A 23,846-nucleotide genomic window follows, 5' to 3' on the forward strand; every position below is an offset into this window, starting at 1 on the left:
TGCAGTTATGGTCTTATAGAGTATACGCTCTGTTAACCACGTTTTAATCACTTAATTACTATTCAGCGCATTTCCGACCTGTTTCGGCAGTTCTTGCTGTACTGTGTTGATTAATTTACGACTTCACTAGTTCTCTGCTGTCAAGTGTATAGACGTATGAATTATATAAACAGAATGTGGTGTAAAGAGAGAGGTAATAGCGCGGAAGGGGTACTTACTGTAAACAGCATTCGTGTGTTTACTTGTACTCGACTTCAAATGTTTTGAACACATAGATCCATTTTTGAGTGAGTCTGTATATCATCTTCCTCTTTCGTTGCTCTGTAGTTTATTTGAAATGGCGTATAGACATCAGACAAGTGTCATGAATATCTATAGAAATAGAATTTTAACGAAAATGAAGGAAGGTGCATCGAAGAGATATATATTCCTGTTATTGCCGGTTTTCGAGCTGGTGTAGGTTGTGGTTCTGTTAGATGCCAGAGCAATTCTACCTTAACACCTGGCGTTCTATTCCAAAAAGAAACAAAAACTGTATAAGGAAAGTCAATACGACTTTTGGAAACCATTAGAGGTAATAATATAGTGGGCGAAACAAGTATACTGATTCCTTTCATCTAGGTGCAGAGAATAAATGCTGCGATATTGTATCGATCTATTGGCTGTTTCATTTGAAGATAGATCACGTCAGAACAGCATTGATAGGCCTCTCATTGACCCATTTTATTCCCCTGCTTTCAGTAAATTCGAACATAGTTCCGCTCCTCGATTTTTCCAAAGAAGAGGTCGGACTGTAGACTCGCGTTAATGTAGCGCAGTTAAAGTAGCAGTAGGAACGCCCCAGTGCACAGGCATTACTCACACAAGTGCGTACACCCCACTATCGGTCGCAATCTGTAATCAAACTTCTGATGCAATTGGTAGATCGACCGAATTGCCGTGAGATCCTGCGTGCCCATTGGCTCACGTTGAAGTAACGTTTCCAGGAAAAATCCGTCTCGACAGCCTCGCACCACTACTTGAACGTGAGTCTACTGTACTATGTCGCTATATCTTAAAATGACAAAATATTTCACTGAATTTCTTTCTGGCTTCAATTAATAGCACAATAGTCAAGTGAAGTTTGTAAATTACCAGTTCCGAGTGCGAATGGATAGGTAACCTTCTTCAATGAATATTCTAATATCATGGTACGTTCCCGTAAAAAGTCACGTGGTTTTATTGTTACATGCTCTATCTTCAACTGAAACAGGCAATAGACAAACCCATTTGGTATCATTTCCATGAGCATTCTACTCGTAGCTGCCCAAGTGAACACAGTATTTTTCAAGAATATTAAAACAAGCGTACATTCATTAATTATGCTTTTGCCAACATCCGGCCATTTTTCAGTAGCGATAAACGTATTTGATCCTTTGAACTTATCAAAGATGTTGCTCATCAAGCTACTTTCAGGACTTGGAAAGTGTTCTGATTGTATTTCCATCTTATAAACGCCTTGTTGGTGGCGAGATATAGGGGTAGCAATGAATCAGTTAGACTGAGCACGACAGAAGTAAGGTACCACCCAATCAAATGATCACATAATGGGAATTAATACTCCATACAGTTTGCCAGTTCCAAACAGAGTGACTATTGGAGAAGAGGTATTGTATCATGCATGGTATTTCTGGAACTTGTCGTCCCTACACCATGTCCAGAATCCGGTGGTACAACAATAGATAATTCTACGGAGAAACATAAGATGAAACTATAAAATAAATGTCTCCTCGTATCGCTTTACACCGTAGGTGTCTAAAACTAGACTTCCCTGTAGATGTACACGATCACAATGAAAACTCGATTATCTCGTAAACAAAAGAGGTTGCGATAAAATGTTATACCATGCTTCCGACTCACCTTTCCATGTAGAATTAGCACCTTTCCGGTTGTACCACCAGAATACGTGACACTCTGCGAAAGAACAACGAAAGAGACAAGACAGTTGACACCGCCTACGGATAGAGGAACTATCACTGATTCGTCGAAATATTCGACGTCGAGTACACGTCTCATCTACACGCGCTGAGCAGCACTCTGTTTCTCGAGAACGAGCAACGTGTCGAGAGAGGGAAGCCATATTCCCCTCGTGCGGCGTAAAACCATGGAGTCGGATGTGAATTACAAACTGAGTGAGACACGCTTCACTGGTGTTTCCGGCAAACGATGCGAGTGAATGATTCGTGTTTATCGGGGATAACGACGGGCTGGGGAACAGGCTAGGGGCGGAAAACAAGGGATGCATCGTCAGGGAGGAGATCACAGTCGCGGAATGGAGCGGCGTGAAAACGAGAAGGAGATACACAGCTGTGAACGCTGGATCCCGAGATATCCCTGAATATTGTTTGATCGGTGCACACGAAATGTTGGACCTTTTGTGTGCGCTCGGGGATCGCTTATTAAGGCTCTCCGCTGATTTGCTCGATTTCTCGGTTACCCGAGGATTATACGTGAACTGTTTTCCTGTTTCAATGGCCGGCAAGTCGGGGCGGTACTCATTTAATTAAAAGCTCCGATTAATTGCCGCGACTAATTGCGTCTGATTTGCCACGCTTCTTTGCCCTCGGAGGCGAAGCTGCTATGATTTTTCATAGCAGTTTCCTGGGGAAAATATAATCGTAATTCCATGGTCGAACATTTTCTTATTAATGAAAGCATGTGCCTGTGTTTGTCCTATTTCTATTACTTTCGTGGTACGAGTTCCATATAATTAATATTTAGATGTTGCGAATTTGTCTTGGCTGATAATGTGGAAATTCCATTTCTCCGTGGATTTTGTTTCTGACACGGTTATATCAACCTTAAACGAAAAAATAGACTGTTTTGTAGAATCTAGGTCACCTGGATCATTAAAAACCTATATTTTAGTTATAACGTAAAAAACTATGCTCACCTACGTGTATAGAAACTTAAAACTTGAAGTTTAGACTAAAAAATTTCATTGTTAATAAAATTAAATTACCACCCGCATCAACGGCGTGTATTTGTGGTATCCACCCATGCGATAAGTTATTTGTGCGACTCGGTTACCATGACAGTGGTTATCGAAGATTTGCCTGTTTAACAAAAACCTTACTATATTCTATTGAGAAGAACGTGTACGCATTAATCGCGATACTTTTGATCGAAGAATCTGTCACCTGTAATATCATCAGAGAAAAATAATACGATAAAATACAATCGACGTAATCGATAATAACGCCTCATGTCCCACAATTAAAACAACTATCTATCGCCTCCGTTAAATAAATTTCGGCGTTCTCAAAACAAACGACGTATTGAATAGAAATAATTCGGGTTTCCGTTATACGTTAGACGATATTTTTTTCAGATATTGGGACGAACCGCTTTTAAGACTACTGCTAATAACACAATAGATTTTCACGGGTGAAATTTGTTCCTGCTTCGAGTATATTCGCCATTCTGGCAAGGACGGGAAGAAAGAAAGAAAGAAATAGAACAGTTTTAATAATTCCCGCGGCGTCGTCGTAAAGAGCGACGCAATTCGTCGTGGTAAAAATCCGACATTTCATTCGCAACGATCTAATATTCCCTTATAGACAGTGCAATCTTGATACCCCGTCTTTGAGCCCCGCTTCACCGGCAATCTCCCCCCATTCCATCCCCCTCCATCCGTCCCCCTTTCGATTCTCTCACCCCTGTCCCCTGTTCGACTCGGTCGTGTCCCAACGACCCGGACAAATGCGCCTCGGCAGTGGAGAGTAGTCTTGGTTCCAGGTTAACCCAAACCTCCGGCTGTCTTGGTCCCGTTAGTCCGTAGGTTAGAGTTCCTCCGGTCCTCCTCTGGAACCCACGGTACAAGAAGAAAAGGAAAAACAAAGACACTAGAGACTTTTTTGCGCGGGGCGACAATTCGTTAGTACATGGGCCACCGTCCGAAAGGGGTTAAACCCCTTTCAGCTCGGGCTTATTTCGACAATGTTAATTGGTGTATACAGGGTGCGCACTATTGAAAGGCGGTTGGAAACATTGTAAGGTTGGAATGGTTCGGAAGAATGGATGAAAATTGTACACTGCCGGTCGAAGGTATGGGGATTTGGGCTTCACACAAGTGCTGGGATAGGATCAAGTGGGGGAAGGTTACCAACTTTGGACCATCGCTTAGATTGGACCACTACTGTAACTTGTCATGTATAAGCAATTTGCGCCGTATGATGAACGATATGTGTATGATAGTGGTGATTGCATTTACAAACTTAGTATATAAGCAACACATATCTGTCATACGGTGCAAATTGCTTTCACATGACAAGTTACAGTAGTGCTCCAACCTAGGCGATGGTACAAATTCAGCAACCTTTGCCTATATTGCGAGTAGGTTCGAATCTGACTGAACAGTTTCGAAGATATCGTGAGTACTTTGAAAAAGCAAACGATACTCTTAATCCTAGGACGCCTGTGATGGATTTATTTTGACTCTCGTTTTCGAGAACTTCGTCGGATATTTCAGCTTACGATGACAAGTCTTAGACCGATAATTGTTTATATTAGAGCGTATATGACGATTCGGGTGCCTCGAAGAAATGAATTCTTTAGTTATTATTCAGTTCTGTATTACGAAGGAAAGATGTAGAGGAGGTGGTCCAAATGCAGACTAGGGTCTAAAAAAGGTGCTCATTTTGACACTATATCATAAAGCAAACATGTTTTGGATACATTGAAGTGTCTTGTAAATCTTCCTGAAGTAAACGTGCTAGCCCATATTTAGACTACGTCCACTATTCGTTTGATTTGGAAATATGGATATATGGATAATTGGAATACTGGTTTCATTTGATTTTTACCAGTATGATTTGCTTGAGTATTATATAAAGTGAGTTTTAGCTTCTTTTGTTATTTATGTAATTTTTATTTCACATTGCTTAAGAAAAAATCAACAAGTAGGTATTTGTGGAGCATTTAGACATTTTACAAAGAATGAATATAGTGAACGTAATTGATATTTTGCTGTTTATTTATATTCTTTGTGAAAACGAACTTTAGAATTAGAAATATCGTTTGCTATAAGCAAAGAATTATATACCTAAGTCATAAAAGTGGATGGAGATGTGTATTGGTTAATGTTGACTCATTACAGGCCTCCATGGGACCGCCGAATCGTTGGTACTCTGAAAGTTGAGTAGACTCGAACCTGTATGCGATAGATTCAAACTCTTTACGAGTACTTTGATAAGTGTAAACGATACTTCTAAGTATTGTGTAATAGAATGTTGGCTAAGTTAATTCGAACATTTTTCAAGTACTTTACGTAGGCATTTTTATTATGTTGAACTGTGTGATTTGTTTTCGGTGAGAAATAGAAGGAAGTTATGTTTCAGTGTTCCAGTATAACTTTCACGAGATTCGATTCTTTCAGATGACAAAGTATTTAGAGGTATTTATAAACACTACACGTACTCGTTCTGGAATTCAAAACCAGCTTGTATGATCCGAGTACTTTGTAAATATAAGGTATGAAACATCACCTCTTATAAGTAGTATAATCGAATCCCATGAAGGGAAACTTTTATACTAGAATTGACTTGGTTTCCTGACTACATATTGAACTTGATCCCATCACTAGCGATGGAAACACATGGAATCAGGGAAATATTATTTTATAGGTAATTGATGAAAACTATGGAGACAATAGGTATTTAGGATAAATTGGTACTTGGAACAAATTATAGGAATAGCTATCCACTGAAAGAAAATGGTACTTAATTGTTATATACTTAACAGATATTTTCAAGATGTTACCATAGAAGTTAGGTTTATTTTACCTAATCATTTTTCTCGTTAAAATTAGTTGAAGTGATGTCTGAAAAAATGGTAGTTACGTTGACCACAGTTTCAGTACAATTATATCATTTGAAATTAGCGTTATAAGAAATATCAGGAGTTTCTTTTAAACATTGTAATATTCTGGTATATCAAAGCAGTGCAAATCTAATATTCGCAAACGAATTTCAAGTAGCAAATAGTACATCATTCGTTGATGTTCAAATTAAATATCTACTAAATTATTTGTGGGCATTTATTTTGATAAAAGTGTATATTTTAATCAAGTTTACGGAATGAAGGTGAAAAAAAATAGTTTTTTCATTGAAAGCTAAGTTAAAATTGCTTAAAATTTTATGTAAAGATTGTAACTACAAATTGCTCATTTGTACCTCAACTATGGATCGAGAAAACAGAATAGACTATACAAGAACATAATAACGAATAGATCGTTCAAATGCCCTTATTTATTATTCCATCCACAGTAATATCAGTAACTTTTACCAGACAATAAAATGTCTTATCATATCCATAACAACGATGAAGGGGGTATTCCCATATGGAGGGATAATTTCTAAGTAATGTTTAGAACTAGAATGATTGTTCACATTTAAACAAAGCACAGCATTATTTTCATGTAGTTATCGTATACATTAACAAACTTATTACATATTTTTTTCAACGTACCGCTGTGAATGACTGCCATGATTCATGGTGTTGTTTCAGGTGTCGCGTTTTACGTACACATTTACGAAATGTTATACATCAAGAAAATACAAGTAAAAAATCAATTACATGAACCCTTAAAATAGGAATACCCCGTAATAGCATCATATGGAAGATTTAAAAATTTAACCAGTTCGACTAGACTAGCAGCCACCTAGCAGTGGTGGCAAACCTTTTTATGTGCGCGTACAAAAAATATATAAATAATATTTATTCAATCGCTGACCTGCCGAGCAATTTTTTAATAAGAAGTCAATAATTGCAGAATTTTTTTGAGACAGTTTTGAAAGTTGACATAGAGGTTCATAAAGAAGAACACATAACTTGTCATAAACATTATCGTATAAAAATCAATAATAATCATTTATTAATGAGATCTTCGCTGTTGTGTATTCAACGCCAAATGCGTTATATCAGGTTCATATTTTGTTAGTTTTAACATTACACCCGCCTAACTAGATTCGTCAATTATTCTATTTCTTAAACTGTCTTTTATAAAATTCATTTCGGAAAATAATGACTCACAACCATATGTGAAGGAAAAAATCGATAATATAGCTGTTAATGTAATAATAAAAATTAACTGATAATAAAAATCTGACTAAGTTATAAGCGTATAAAATGATATCACCGGTAAATGGTTCACGTGCCAGGAAAATTTTCGAATGTGCCACCTCTGGCACGCGTGTCATAGGTTCGCCATGCCTGGCCTAGGGAAAGGTTGCGTCATCAGCAGCATATTCATTAAACATCGCCGAAATGGTAACGGAACTGCATCGATTTCAATCAGTGAGAACTTACCAGCTTTCGTGGCGAACGAAACGTCTTTGGGATGATTGATCTTGATGGCGTTCATCCGTCTGTTCTGCGGCTCTTGGCCACCGGGGCAGCCGTCACCAGGCGTTGCTCCGAGGCCAGATGACAGAGCACCGGCGCCCAATAGCGGTCCACCCGGCGGCATATGTGATTGTGGGCATCCGGATGGACCCGCAGCTCCTGGCCCACCGGTCATGCTTGGCGCGCCCGGTGTTCTGACCCGTGGCTGCTCGACCGGAAGTACGCGGCGTCTCTTCTTTGGTAGCTTGGCTCGCGCCTGCGTGTGACTGTAATACATCGCAAAGTTGCTGACGATCACGGGCACCGGCAGGGCGATCGTGAGCACACCGGCTAGGGCGCAGAGTGCGCCGACGAACATTCCGACGTAGGTCTTCGGCACCATGTCCCCGTACCCAACTGTGGTCATCGTGACCAGAGCCCACCAGAGGCCCAGCGGTATACTTTTGAAGTCGTTTTTCGGGTTGTACTGGGTTCGTTCCGCGTAATAAACCAGACTGGCGAATATCACGATCCCGAGGACCAGAAAGAAGACTAGGAGCGTTAACTCCTTCGCCGAGGCACGGAACGTCTGTATCAGGATCTTCAGGCCGGACGAGTGGCGGGTCAGCTTGAACAGTCTCATGATACGTATTATGCTCAAGAACTCGAGGATGTCCGCGTTCTCGAGATGCGAGGCGAAACGTTGCAGCGCCAAATCGAGATAGAAGCTCAGTGTCGCGACCATGTCGATCAGGTTCACCGAGCTCTTGATGAAGACGCAACGGTTCGGGCTGGCTGTGATGCGTATTAGGAACTCGAGCGTGAACCAGGCGTTGCACATGCACTCGATGTAGAAAAAGAAGTCGTGAGCGTTCGTGTGCGTTTTGTCCACTGCCCAGGAGGTGATGTTGCCTATGTTCACCGTCCGGTTCACGATCACCGGCACTCGCATGTCCGGATGCGTCTTCAGGCAGAACGACAATATCGAGATGCAGATGAACAGGACCGAGACTATGCTGATCACCTGCGGAACATTTCGAGAACTCGATTATACATATAGAATGTACGGGTATGAGACATTCCCCAGTGATTGCTGTTTGTCAATATACTGTGGTTAGAGATAGATCACTCAGGGACCGAGTCTACGTGTACGTTCTGTGTACAGGGTGATGGCCCCGCTGCCGGGGCCGAAAGGCAAGTCGCCTGCTTTGACGTTTAAGTGCCGTGACCATAAACGTGTCATCGGTAGCTTAGTTCTACTGATCGACCTTCTCGTGTCTGTGGATACCATGATCATGGCACTTAAACAACGAAGCAGGCGGCTTGCCTGTCGACGCCAGCTGCAGGACGATCATCCTGTAATTTAAGATACACTTTGAAATAACTGGAAGTATTATAACAAGAGAATTTTTAGATTTTTCTTTAATTTTTACTTTCTGTAGGGGTCATTACACGTCAATTTGATCACATTTGCACTCGATGTCTGGATTTCTTTTTAAATGGAGATTTTTGTTGTCATTTTGCTGGTTTCGAAATTATATAAAAAATACAGACCCTCAAAGTTGGCACTTTTTAGAGCTTATTACTGTACTGTACAATTCATTACATTGTGTAAGTTGCTTATGCAATGAATGATATTAGTTTTTGTAAGAATTTGTGAGGATTATTCCATCCATTTAATGTTGGTATTTGGTACTGGCGTTTACTGTTACGTTATGTGAATTCTCAGTTAATCTATCGTTACGTTACGTGCATTTATAGGGAAAAGGTGTCTAAAACGATCCCTGGGGGTAAAATGATTCCTGGCTGCCCTGTGGCTATTAGTAGTGCTATATCGTAATGTCTTTCTACAATGGTTCTCCCTGTACATCACTAGTCGTTGCTCGAAGTGCCATGTGAATATCAGTGCTGTGTGTGTTGTCCACAAGAAAAGGTCTTTTTCAATGTTGTGTAATTTTTGTCATGAACGGTTTAATGTTACAGCTGCTTCTTGCGCGGATTTAACCACAATTCCATAATAAATTAATTAATTTTTCGTTACCGCATGTAATAAGTTTAGGTTATATTTACCCACTGAATTTGAGTTAGGTGTTTGGGGTCACATGATCCCTCTCTAGTAGGATAAAATGATCCTAGGAATGATTTTACCCATATGCCATATTATTGTTTTAGTTACAACAATGCCCTGTCAGTATGAAAGAAAAACAACTTTACTTTTATTTAAATAATGAACGTTTGTATTTTTTATATAAATTACGCCTTAAAGGGACCCTTTTAGACACTTTTCCCCTACTACTGTTTATTGTGACACTTTGAGTATTGCTATACATATAGGGTAAAAGTAGGTAATACGCCCCGGTTGACAAAAAGCCTCATATTGTTTCACGCACACAAGTAAGGACACGTCGCTGCAAACGACATGTTCGAATCTGGCCTACTTGTCCGTAGCTAAAGTCGAAGCTTTATTATTACGTTTCTCCATAAATACAGGGTGAAGCACTTGAAACCGGCCACCTGAATAACTTGGCTGCTATTGGTGATAGGAAGAAATGCATCAGGCCAAAATTATTTGGTATCGAGGTGCTGATCATCCGATGTAACTAGTTTTTTGATAGGTGGAGGCGTCAGAGATATGAAGGTCATGTCTGTTTTTTTTAAACGGAACGGTATGTTTTTTTACTTACATTCTGATAGAGTATTTCAAGACCAATACAATAACCTATTGGAAAGGTCATTCGTGGTCTGGGTTAAGCCAATTGTGATGGAAAATAATTTACTTTGGGGGAATGATGAAGCACCGTTGATTTATTTATCTAACAGTAATACACGACTAATACAAGTGTTCAAAATGGTGACTTTGAACATTGATGCATGCTCTGAAGCGTTGCTTGACGCGTGTGTTTATCGCGGCACAAGTTCTTCTTATACGCTCTATCATATCTTCTTTGGTTGTTGGTATTTCATTCTACACTTGCTGCTCTAATTTTCCCCACAAATAAAAGTCCAGAGGTATTAAATCTAGAGAACGTGCGGGCCATTTATGATTTCCTGTACGACCAATTCAACGATCTCCGAATGTCACGTTGAGGAATTGAGTAATTATCCGTGCAGAATGAGCAGGGCATCTGTCTTGTTGGAACCACATAGTTTGCCGTATGTGAAGCGGAATATTTTCCAGCAGGTGTGGCAAAATTTCTGTTAAAATATGTTTATATCTCGAACTGTTTAATGTGCGATCGATAAAATAAGGACCAATTATTTCACCGTCAAGAAGTCCGCACCAAACGTTTACAGACCAAGGTCTTTGTTTATCCACTTCTCGCAGCCACCGTGGATTTTCTATTGACCAATAATACATATTATGACGATTGACTTGGCCACAGTTTGTAAATGTGGCTTCGTCCGTAAACAAAACTTTAGCCAAAAACAGCTCATCACTCTGTAATTTCTGCAGACCCCATTCACAAAAATTTACACGGTTTTGAAAATCATTTCCATGTAATTCTTGGTGAAGTGAAACATGAAAAGCGTGGAATTTATTTAAATGTAATATTCGCAAAACACTTCGTTGACTGATGCCACTTTCACGTGCTAGCTGCCTTGTACTAGCATGGGGATTTTGTGTTACAGCTGCTAAAATGTTCACTGTATTTCGATCATCAGTTGCTGCCTTGAATCTTCTTCGTATTTTGTTATCTACACGTTCAATTTCTTGAAAACTTCTAATAACATTCGTAAATGTAGATCGTGATTGTGTGACACGTTCGGGAAACTATTCAGCATACAAACGGACTGCATCTCTTACAATTTGGCGACATTCCCCATAAACAAAAACCATATCTACTTTCTTCGCTATTGAATAACGCATTTCGGAAACTTGAGATACACGTCGTTCGGCAGAGATTCTCATAAACGACTAATCATAGTATGTACAGATGAAGCGTACAGCGTGATTGAATGTTTATTTCCATTCAACGACCTATAACAAGAGATTACGAGACAGAGATGAAGTAATAATATCAACAACCAGAGACGGCAAGGAAGTGTTCGACCATTTCTTCAAAGTAAATTATTTTCCATCACAATTGGCTTAACCCAGACCACGAATGACCTTTCCATACGTCATTGTATTCGTCTTGAAATACTCTATCAGAATGTAAGTAATAAAACATACCGTTCCATTTTTAAAAACAGAGATAACCTTCATCTCTCCTTGACGCCTCCACCTATCGAAAAACTAGTAACATCGAATGATCAGCCCCTCAATACCAAATAATTTTGGCTTGATGCATTTTTTCCTATCACCAATAGCAGCCAAGTTATTCTAGTGGCCGATTTTAAGTGCCTCACCCTGTATATAAAAATTTAGATTTTCGGATTCTGAACAATTTGCGGTGAGTGTTAAATAAATCTATGTTTGGTAACTCTATTAGATATTATTCTAGTTTTGTTTCTAATTCCATTGTTTGTTTATTTTGTCTAAACTTGTATAACATTTCATTAAGAATAATGTAAAGCAGAGTCTTATTTATGTAGGAACGTTTTTTTCCTATTGTGGAATCCTTTTCTCAATATTTACTATAACAATTACGCTTATTGTAACTCAATGCCTCCACTAGAACTCTCATCTTTGAGCTGTTTGTTGAGGGAAAAAATTACAATGTTTGTGAAAAGTATTTTTCTGGATAGAGAATTTCCATAATAAAATTAGAATATTAATACGGTGTTCCACTGTATACGACTCCATTAGTCAAATTTCCGATGTTTACTGACGAGAATTTTTAAAAAAGAGCAGCGTTCAGTTTGATAATTGAGAGATATATTTTCACAAAGAATCAATCCCGCCTTAATGAAAAGTCACATACAGAGTGTTTCACTTCAGTTGAACATGTATGTTATTTCCGATGCTATTAAATCTAAGAAAAAAATGATTTATTTCTGAAAATATTTCGGAGTTACCCAAGTGCGTCCTGAGAAGGTCGAGAAAGAACGAGAGCACAGGTGAAATTCATGTGCCATAAATTACAGTAGTCACAACAGTAAGATGTCTATCGCAAAAAGAAAGGCGGAAAAGGACCTCTCTATTGCTGTTGCAACATGTTACCCTTTTGGTGTAACAATTCGACGAATGTAACAATTCGGTGAAGTTAACATTTTCTTTTCTTTAGCTTATTTTATTGTAAGAATATAGTAATAACCATACAAATAACGCACAAAATAAGGTTTCTGGTTAATAGCAAGCTGTCATAGTTAAGTTTTTGACAGTACAAAATTATTAGCGGATTTTCTACTACCATGTAATTTTTAATTACCGTGTTGTTCAAGGGCCGACTGTAATTATGAGAGTAAGTTGTATAGTTTGAGGATGTGCATGTGGCGATTATGAGAAAGTTCATCCAAGTTCATTTTGAATGTCATTTCAAGGTCGTCGTTATTGTTTCTGTATTAATATTTGTTTCTTTTTATTATACGACTTTGTAATTGACATCAGTACAAGTTTCGCGGCCTATGACATCACGACCTTGAAGGTCGTTCAATAAAACAGTTGAATTTAAATTGCAAAGATGTAAAAATAATAAAACAAGAATAATGAATTCACACGATAAGGAAACAATTGAATGGCATTGCAGCATTTTCGCGATTCAGTGTGCTACAAGCATTCTGAATTCATTCTTTCAGACTACCCGCTGTTGTACACACTTCATTATAGGCGATAGATTTCAAAGATCCTCACGAATTCGAACGAATTCAGAGTGTACATTGCACAATGAATCACCGAAATGCTGCAAGAAACGCAGTCTTGTCTACAAGGTCGCATTATAAAAAGTAGATGCCAAAATGGAAAAAATAACGCTGACCTTGAAGTGACATTCATAGTGACTTTGTGGGTCGCCAGATGTACGTTCTGAAACTATACAATGACTCACATACTTGTTCACATACCTCTGAAATAACAATAAAATGTAAAAACTTATATCAAATTTCCGTTTATATATCTTCAATATTTTTATTATTATCATACTTTAGTCATAAGTTTGTCTTAGTTTCGAAATAAAATTCGCAGTTACGTATATAATTTTGTCAAATAAGGTAGCAACCTTTCGTAAACACATGTATGAGTCAGTATATATATATATTCCTGTTACAGTCATTTTTTTCTTACTTCTAATACCATCGGTAATAATTTACATGTTCAACTTAAATCAGGCACACTCTACAAGTCTTCTAATAAACGTTTTTGACATTTCACTCGTTTGAAGCTTCTGCAGTAGGTCTCTTCAAAACTATGTGAGTTCAGCTGGAAGATTGCGCTTCATTATGCTCAGCAGATTGTGGCCGAAGTTATAAGAGGTCAGAGCGGGCCACAGAATCCCGGGGAACAGTCACACTGAACCGTAAAACTGAAATTGTCAAGAGCATTGTCGACGCGAGAGTAAGGTCGACACTTTGTTCGAGATTCGATGGAAAATCCAATTACGCCCGGGTTCGTCGCGGTTCGTCCTTTTCAGCAACGTTAAAAGTTACACGATAGCTCCGGTCTTATCATTACGATCCGGTCTTGTCTAACCACCGCCGCTAGTAAGCTTTTCATTCGGCCAGATTCCGTATATGTGAAAATTAATGCCCCTGATTATTGCACCCTCACAATCATACCAGTTCGTTTAGTAGAAAAACTAGATGAAGATCCTCGGTTTGGGCCAACGCTTCAACAAGAAATTATCCTCGTTATGGTTAAACCACGATAAAGACACCGGAACGTTCAGGAGATACGTGGAGCCAGCAATGGCTATACATTTTTACGGATATTGAGACGGCGATGGTGTTTTTCGTCACACGACGGAAGGAAATTTTCGGTTGTCCTGGAGTCTTTTTACACATTTTGCAGATCGGTCGTTATTAAAGCGTTAACTGCCTGACGAGTTTTGCAAGGACTTGCCGTGGGCTTCTGACAAGGAACGGTCGCTAAATGTTACTCACAGAGGGGCTTAAGTTGATGTCAGAATCAAGTTTTTTTTTGTAACTTTGCAGACGAATAAGAAGCCGCGAGTAAGTGTGCTGTATTAAGTGTCGCTGGAAAATCATATTTAGGGTACGAAAACACCCCTTGTGTACATATTGGCGTAAACAATATTTAAAGCTTCTCTTTGCTTTTAAAAATTATATAGGTCTCCCTTTACTTATTTTCAAATAGTATCAGTAAAGTCAATAGCAGAAATATTTACGAAAATCATTCTACCTATTCCTTACAAATCATTACAAGGAATTGTTAAAATTAGGAGAGTTTATTTCGCTGAGAGTATATTTGGGAGTAATTTCGAAAGATTTTTAGAGGATAGATGGGATGACTTTTGTAAATATTTTTGCTATTTAGTTTATTAATACTATTTAAACGTAAAAGCTTTAAATGTTTACGCCAATATGTCTACAAGGGTGCATTCCTATCCTAAATATAAATTTCTGCCGAAACTTAATGCAGCACAGTTAGTAACTCGAGGTCCTTTTCTCGTCTGCGAAGTTACAAAAAAATCGGGTTCTGACATTAACCTTTCCCCCCCTTGTCATTGATGTTCATGGAAGTTTATAGAATTATTCAGTCGTCTTACATGAGAATTTTGTTGTATCTGGTTGGTGTCTGTTTTGGAAAAGTCTAGAAAAGAGAGAAACCATTTTTTTTCCGAAGTCAAATTTTTCATAAATATCTCTAAACTGGGGGAGGAGGACGAATATAAAGTTTATGTAGAAAATGTTTTCGAAATGGTTTGAACTTTAAAGGAATGTTATTAGACCAAATAAAATTGTCTACATTCTTAAGAAAATGTAAATTGGGTATACTTTATACAAATGCTGTTAGATACTGGAGTATTTTTTATAGTACAATCCTGTAATTGACAGCAATAAGAAGTAAAAAAAAAGTAAATTTTTTAGTCGAAGTATACAAATTACCGAACTCAATTTAGTCTTGTCACAATATAGTAATTGATAATTTAGCAATAATGTAAGAGAGAAATTCGAAAGAAATGTCGCTTCCTTTCTGTTTCTGAGAAACGACTGCTTTTTCACAAGCAATTGTTATGTGTTATTTTGAATATTTCAGTACTTATGTATTTTCATATTGTTTTCTTTTCATAGTATGTGCCTATTGTTTCAATGGATTAATTAGAATTTCATAAATTTTACTTGCTAATCTGCATACTAAGCACCTAAGAAGTATTTTGTATAAAACGTATATTTGTATGTATGATTCACTTAGGAAAAATATTATTTGGAATCTGATAGGTGAACAAATTTATACTTAATTCCTTAACTAATTTTCACTTGTATATTATCTGTCACCACAACTAAATTGAAGGGTAACGTTTGCAAAAGATTATAATACATCCAAAGTCCATGTTTGTTGTAATTCGACTATTGTTGTCTATTTTTATAGTATAAAGGGACTTCTGATTCTAGAATAACAACGAACAGACATATGAAGCGCTAATAGATAATTAATATACTTCCCTTCAACTACAATACAAATTGTTTTTTCCTCCATTAATCGAAATTGACACAGCTTTACGCTTTCAGTTGCGACTAATACACGTAGATTTCGCAGTTCTACATACTACCTACTGTATGTCGCTCATTGGATACCAGAATGGTCCGCCTGAAGTTATTATCGAGAACAACTTTTTCATTCAACATGAAACTCGTTCAAAACGGAGCTGTGTCGTTTCGACAGGTATGCTTGCATACAACAGTTGAAACAGTTTGATCCACTTTTTTGTCGCAATCAACGAACCGAAGATAAAGGAAAAGTTGCATTTACAATGGATGCTTTAAAATAGTGACACTTTGCCAAATAAATTATCTGTCGTGGGATTCTCTCAACGAACTAAATACAGTAAACTTTCTTCTTTTATATTTAAAAAACTACTAAAAGTTTATCAATTCTTTTAAATTTATCCTTCTATGGACGGAACTAAATTATATACTAGTATTGTAATAAAATATTAATAATAATGGGTTGGGTTTTATAACATATATTTGCTATATTTTACATTTTACATACTGAAGTATTTTAGAATAGTATATTAAATTATACAAGGTGTCGCAGGTTGGGTATTACAATCAGACAGGTGGTTATATTACATGCAAAAAGAAATAAAAAATTGTGAATAAAATTTCTTCTTATGATTCATTGTTTCCGAGATAATCGAATTTCAAAATCTGCTGGATACACGTGCAATTGAATAGGCTTTGGCTAACGCGTCTGTTCATAACATTCTATTTCTACTTATTGTCATCACGTGTACACGCATACTCGATGAAATTATTTCCAAGTGGTTTTTCTCGAAAACAAGGCCTCGTATGAAAAAGTTTGTTATTCTATTTTAACTTATTTTTTCTTACAGAATCACCTCCTACGCGATTGTGCTGCCCGATCTGAGACACCTTGTATATGTGTAATTATGTTTTGTTCAAAGCTAATGAAGAGTTATGAATAGCAACTTATACTCTGAGTAATAATTGCTTCTCTCTGCTACACAAATCAGAAAGTTATAATATGCAATCGTTCTAAAATTAAATATCTTTTAATTAATATTAAAAAAAATGGCACCATTATTTCGTCTGCAGTTTTTCGAGAACATAAGTCTTTGCTATTTCAGAATTTTTATATTATTCTCTAGAATGTTTGAAATTATGACTAATTGCACTGCTCAAAACAGTTACCGAATACTGTGAACGATCCCAGTGCAAGCAAATAAAAGCGACCTAAATGAAAAAACTGTTATAGGTTTGATCAATTTACACATTTCCTATTCGATACAGACACCTAGTTTGATCTTTATTACAAAATTTGTCATAATTACATTCACTGGAATCGCGGTTAAAATATATGATTCTATAACTCGTTACCCGAGTTCTTAACTGTTCTAACTACATTTTAAAAAAAATTTAGTTAATCAATTTACGTGCGTCTCATTGGTCTAAAGAATACATATGTGCCATAATATGAAGAAAATGCAACCTAGAAAACATTAAATATTCTTTTAAGTGCTAACTCCGGAACTTTAAAAGTAGTTTCTTCTTAATGGTTGTATCTTCAAATACGAACAACGATTAAACATTTTTGTTGATAATAAGATAAAGTTTTGTTAAATATTGTAGTAAATAGCTATTCAGTAGATGATATTATAGCGTGTTTCATTATTTCACTACTTTCCTGCTTGTATAATATTAAATTTCGTAAACTTCAAACTCAGTTTTCTCAGTTTAGAAACTAGTGGAGATAGAACAATTAGGAACTAGAGCGACGAACTGTTTTCAGGAACGTGTCATGGTTACACTTATGTATTAAGGAAAGGAATAACTTCTAATTCTAGTGTAATTAATCTGATGCAAACAATGATCGAGAAGAAATTAAATTACCAATTGGACTGCTCGCAAAATTCGAAGCGTTTTTAATGCCAGAGCTACAATCTATATTTTTCAACTTATATCATATTCTCATTTACTACTTTTCGTTTCAATTTCTTTCTATTTTTCAATTACTTTCGTTTCTACTAGCTACATAAAACTTCGACTGTTTTGACTAAAAGAACTCTTCAATTTGCTTCCAGATGTATCTATTTTCGAAGTTCTTTCTTATTACAGAAAATTCTAGCGATTTAAGAGCGTAATCATCTAATACGGCAAAGTCTAATTAATTAGGTACGTGCTGTAAAATTTTCCAATCTGAGTAGCGTAACTTTTTTCAAAGTTTGATAGAATCTAATGAAAGTAGCCTCTGGTAATAGGTTTCGTCGGTATTTCTCACAAAAAAGACGATTAACTTATACAGCAAATATATTCACTCCACACCTGGAAAATAGCACCTCTTCACCAGCTCAAACTATTTTTCCTTTGTCCAGTAAAAAGGCAACATCGGCACTGTATCGGAACACTCTACGAACTTTCCAAATGACCCAATACGTAACTCAGAAATAAGAATTGTGTCATTAATACAAGAAATTCGATGAGTCAACGTTTACGTGAAAGGCTAAGAAGCTCAGCGGGAGAAGTCTGCGAAAGTAAATTAATTGTGGGAGTCCCTAAGTTTGATTAGGTTACAAGTTAGGAATAACAGTAAATCAATGACAATAACGCTAATCTACACGAGGGGTCAGGAAAAGTTCCAGATTTAGTTTGATTCTGGAGCGTCTACAGTCTCGGAACAATTTGCTTAGGTCTATGGAGTATCGTTTCATTCTCGAACCCTATGTGTACCCTTTAATTTTATTTTCACCGCATTATTTCAGCGATATACACTTTGACTAATTAATTAAAGTCTGCGTAACGTTCTACAACGCAGGGTTGTTTTCAAGTCGAATTTTAAGTGGTAATAATATTAATAAATAATTGGCAGATGAAAATTACATTTTTTAATATTTGTACATTTCTGGAAAATACAGTTAATTACATTAAACCGGTGACTGTACAATATTAAATAAATGAACATTTCTGACCAATGGCGCAAAAATTGATTGAATATGAAACAAGGAATGGAAAAAAATCAATATTTAATCATTTGCTTATTCTAAATCACTCGTTTTTGTACATGTATATGTACAATGTACATGTACATAATGTTCGTTCACTGGTACGTATACATTTACTGGTGCATCCACTCTACTTAATATAGTAGAACCCTTATAACGTGAAACATACGTTATACGAATAACGTGTTATACGGGACCCAGAACGCAAGAACTTAATAAATGAAAAGAAGTGTTTTCAAATACAACAGAAAATAATATGCATTTTATTTCCTTTTTGAAATAATGAAAGCGTAAAATTTTTTCATTATATGTATTATTAATTTTTAGTTTGCATTGTAGGAGTATTATACGGGGTCTTACTGTACATATCTATCATAAACCCGATTCGCATTCGGAGGGGTCAAAAAATTGATTTTTTATTGCATTTTCCGAAAGTGTAATACCCTAAAAATGTTGCAAAAATTGAAGCTATCGCGTTGGGTACATGATATGCTTCAATTCATTGAAATGACGAAGTTATAACGATTTTAAGAGAATGATGCACTGCTGCACGAGTAAACGCATTCTTCTCGAAATCATGTTTTCCAAACTGGCTCCCACGACATCACAATAATTAGTTAACCAATTTACTTCAGCTTTGACATACATATAAAATAGACACCTCTTTATCTTGTAAACTACTATTATGTCAGTATCTGCAATATATCTATTTTATCGTCTGAAGAAGTTTCAAATTTAATGAATTTTTGCTATACATGGCTACCATTTTGTTGCAACATTTTTTTAAGACAACAATAAAAGATAATTGTACAAGAATGTTACTGTGCTTTTTAGAAATGTGATCAAACATGTACAAAAAACTACAAATTCCTTGGTTCATTAATTCTCAGTTCTAAAAATCGTTTAAAAACAACGTTTCCGAGTGCGAAACCACCCTTAAAAGCCAAAGACCTATTAAGTTCAGTCACAGGAGCAAATTACAATCGTGAAACATAGCACGAATCGTAGTAACGTAATGTAACGATTTCTTCATTAAGTCTGATTTGAAGGTAATAATACGTTTCTTATTGACAAGCGTTAAAATGAAAAAGCCTGTCAACAGGCTACCAGTCAGTAAGGTGTTAAATTATATTGTTATAATATTGAGCAAATAATGAACAATTGAATGTCACTGTGTAACGAGAGTAAATGAAGAATAAAAAGAATTGTAGCTGCCCTGAATATACGAAGACATATGTAACGTTCCATTGTTCCAGTATTAATAAATACAGTTGTTATCAGAAGTAGCCGCCAATCCAATATGTAAGACACGTTTTACATGTTTAATTATGTTATAGTCAGACTTAACACTTATAATTTATATTAATGTAAGTCTTGACTATATTTACCCAAGATTAGTATGCATTCATGAAAATTTTTATACTAATTTATGTAAATTAAATCTCATCAGAAGATTGCAACAATATTCGAGAAAGTATTATTTAATTGTAAATATTTTTATATCAAATAAATGTTGCCTTTAGGTGGCTACTTTTATGTGTCTCCTTTTGATACTTTTACCTTTACTGTTAACAATACGTTTTCAAATCAACTATGTATAATTTCTCAATTGAATATAACCTAATCTGAAGTGTCTTATTTAAAGTTTATGCTAATGTAAATGTTTTATTTTTACATTAATTTTTTGTTAAATCGATTAAAGTCGAAACCAGTGGGTACTTTTACGAGAGTATACTACTTGTTATCAACAGGAAACTGTATGCTTCATTTTGATAAAAACTAGTTACATGTGTAACAGATTTTTTATCATTTTCTTGTTGACAGATAACCGAAAACTTTCTCAATTTAGACAAAATTTTGTGAGTATTCTTTATTATATCATTTTTTACGTTGGATATAATTATGTAAGAATTACTTCCGTAACCAATGTGTTTATCAGTTTAGAAGAAAAAATTACAACAAAGAGAAAATAGTATTTGACATTACGAATTAACTGATAGGGTCCATCAATGTCATTAGGAGTTATAATAAGTGTGTTTTATCGTGTCATAGAAATTAATATTTTGGATTATGTTGGTTACTGCATGTACATATAGATAAAGAGCCGAATCCGATTATACTTGAGGTTACCGAATCTGTTAAATGTAATTATGACTTTGTCGTGTGTAATCTGCTGCTGAGAAGATTAACTCGCTCTCCGTAACTGCTTGAGAGATTTCGTTACCGGATAATATGGTTATTGTAACTATGGTTTATATTTGGGTTACTTAGCGGTTACGATCCATGTAATCATGGTCTAGAACGAGCATCATTTTGATTTTAGAGTTAAAATTGATATAAATGATACACGATCACCAATAAATCATTTTTAAATGTATGCTCGTAACGACAAACGGACTTATAATGAATTATAAACAAAAAACGTTCGTTACAATCTTTTTAAACCGACCCTACGAGATGTAACACTTTCAATGAGATCTTCCAATTTTTGATAACCGTCAGTAAGATCTTACATGGAACGTATTTACATACAGGGTGACCTGAAACTTGTGGTACAACCGATTGGGCGGTGATTCTACGTGAAAAAATGAGTTAAAAATATAGAATAAGATTTTTTCATTTGGGACCCGTTTTCGAGAAAATCAAATTTGAATATTAATCTGAAATGCATGTATTTGTCATGGTACAGTAAATCCTCGATGAGTTTTCGAAGGCTTCTCAGCACTGACGAGGAGAGGACCCCAGGTGTAACGCTGACTTTTGAATGAGATTTAGCACTGATATTTGTTTCAGTCGCATATGGCCATTAGTTTATGAAATATTTAATGTTCAGTGTCGTAAAGCCTTCGAATATTCATCGAGGATTTACTATACGGTATGAGAGTACTAGGATCAATTTTGACAATTCTGTTTTGGAAAATATTATTTAATTAAAAAATTATTATATACATCTTAAAATATATACTTTAATGCAACAATTTTGTAAATGTCATTCACAAACTCAGAAAATTGAGTATGTACTAACGATTTCCCTTAAGCAGTTTTTTAAGAACAGCTTGTCCGGTAACCAAAATATCTCCGATGGGTTTGATCTTAAATAAAAAGGAAAACATTCTTTTAAAATAGATTTAAAAAACTAGTTTTTATCGTAGCCGATTTTAAAAATATTAATTTTTCATAACATATTGACTGTTTCAATAGAGAACTGTGATTTTTCACTAAAAAATCGTTTCCTATTTTATAAAAATGAAGTTTGAAGTTTTAAAAAAACAAAGCCTCGAACACAATTTAATCACCATTTTGGTCTTAGTATTGCATGTAGAATGTACCCACTGGAAGTGTCCCCACTTTTATTAACACCATCTTTGCCAATAAAAAGAGATAAAACATCTTGGTCCACTCGTTTTATGTTTCAGTAATGTGTCTTTAAGAGTTGACAATACAATCGACGTTCTACTGTACCAAGTTTTTGACCGGTAACGTATCGTAATAAACGTTCCTGTCAGTGAAATCTCTATCCACGATATCGACGCGATCCCCGCAGAAAATTATCCAAAATAACATTAAATCATACGCACCTTGGCTGCCAATGACGAGTACGGTTCGTCGAAAAGCGACCACATTTGGGGCTTGAGTTTCTGCCACCAGGTGAGCGTGCCCTCGTAATACGCCTCCTCGAAGCCAAACTTCCTTGCCAGTTCCTCGTCGGTCGGCTTCTCCGTATCAAGGTCCAACCTGTCGAGGACTGTCAGCGTTTCCTGCGTGTCCCGATGCTAGAAGAGCGGGTCGGGTGTGGAAGAGAGGGGGATGCAACAACGATCGTTATTCGTACCTGCGAAAGTCTCTCGCTCTCTCGAGGGTGCGTTTTGTATTTTTTTTTTCTTTTGTTTGTTTCGTGCCTTCCGCGGGACAGATAAAGCGCGTGCAAAGCATACGTGTTAGTCTCTACATATGGAACAAAAAGAGATCATTCTCAACTCATCTACGAACTAAAGCTAAGCGTTGTATTTCGAGACCGCTCCTGATGACGTACAGTAGCAGAAAGAAAGTGTTCATACACCGATGACACTTATTATCGATTAACCCTCAAAGAACGGAGGTTTTTAATGTTCCTTACAGGCAGTGGTGCTTGGGTCTGTTTGTACCCATATGCTTGCTTCTTTATTTTGATGACTGTTACTCAAGACGACCCACTTACTTGTATGACCTAATATGAACAAATCTTGGCTTAAATTAGATTTATAAGTTGATGATTTGGATGGAGCTTTTGAGAATTAAGCCGGATTCAGACTAGTGGTAATCTAATGAGAGAGATATAGTCTAAATTCAGATTGATCGTGATCGAATCGTACCTTCGATCGCTAGTGTGAATCGGCTTTAGGGTACAAATGTTCGCAGGCACCGCCGTCCTAGAGTTAAGAATACTGTTTTTACTGTAAAACCAAGTTTATGAATATGTCCATCAGACTATGCCATTGGCAGAAACTTAAATTGTTATGGAATAACCAAAGGAAAGTCAATTTTAACTTATTAGTATTGTTAAAAACAGCATTGTCAATTGATCATTAGAATCGCTGGTGCACGAATACTTTTTCTTTTTACTGTATATATCGGATCGGTTCCCGGCCGGAATGATCGCCACTTCTTCTCACGTTTATGTGCTTTATTGCGACCGAGGGCCGAGGGAGTTAATGCGGTCGCAATTTACCCCACGTGGCGCATTCGTCAGGGTTACCACGTGGCACCGTGGTTGGTTTTTTGGGAAAATGGCACTGCGGTGACTTTATACGAGCAGCGAGCGTAGTTTCTTGTAAGTGGCGGCCATACAGGGTGTCCCAAAATAGCTTTGACTCCCGGAAACGAGGGGTTCCTGGCAGGATTTGAAACGACTTTTTCCTTAGCGAAAATGTTATCCGAGGCTTTGTTAACGAGACATTAACGAAAAACCCCGACCAATCAGAG

General features: G+C 36.6%; 1 protein-coding gene across 3 annotated transcripts in view; it reads right to left on the bottom strand.

Moving 5' to 3' along the window:
- Positions 1-2,223: 2,223 nt before the first annotated feature.
- The window catches only part of LOC107190474 (potassium voltage-gated channel protein Shaw), a 62,240-nt gene continuing 40,617 nt past the window's right edge, over positions 2,224-23,846 (bottom strand). Inside the window, exons 2-4 of one of the 3 annotated variants that reach the window (XM_015579281.1) lie at positions 22,463-22,657; positions 7,583-8,386; positions 2,224-2,355 (exon numbers count right to left, since the gene is read on the bottom strand). In XM_015579281.1, coding sequence (XP_015434767.1) covers positions 2,299-2,355; positions 7,583-8,386; positions 22,463-22,657 — 1,056 coding nt within the window. In that variant the 3' untranslated portion in view covers positions 2,224-2,298. Of the gene's footprint in view, positions 2,356-3,529; positions 3,610-3,778; positions 3,844-7,347; positions 8,387-22,462; positions 22,658-23,846 lie in introns of those variants that run through there. The other 2 variants (XM_015579280.1, XM_015579279.1) reach the window with 2 other exon arrangements.

The sequence above is a fragment of the Dufourea novaeangliae genome, unplaced genomic scaffold, assembly GCF_001272555.1.
Source record: "Dufourea novaeangliae isolate 0120121106 unplaced genomic scaffold, ASM127255v1 scaffold193, whole genome shotgun sequence".
Lineage (NCBI taxonomy): Eukaryota > Metazoa > Arthropoda > Insecta > Hymenoptera > Halictidae > Dufourea > Dufourea novaeangliae.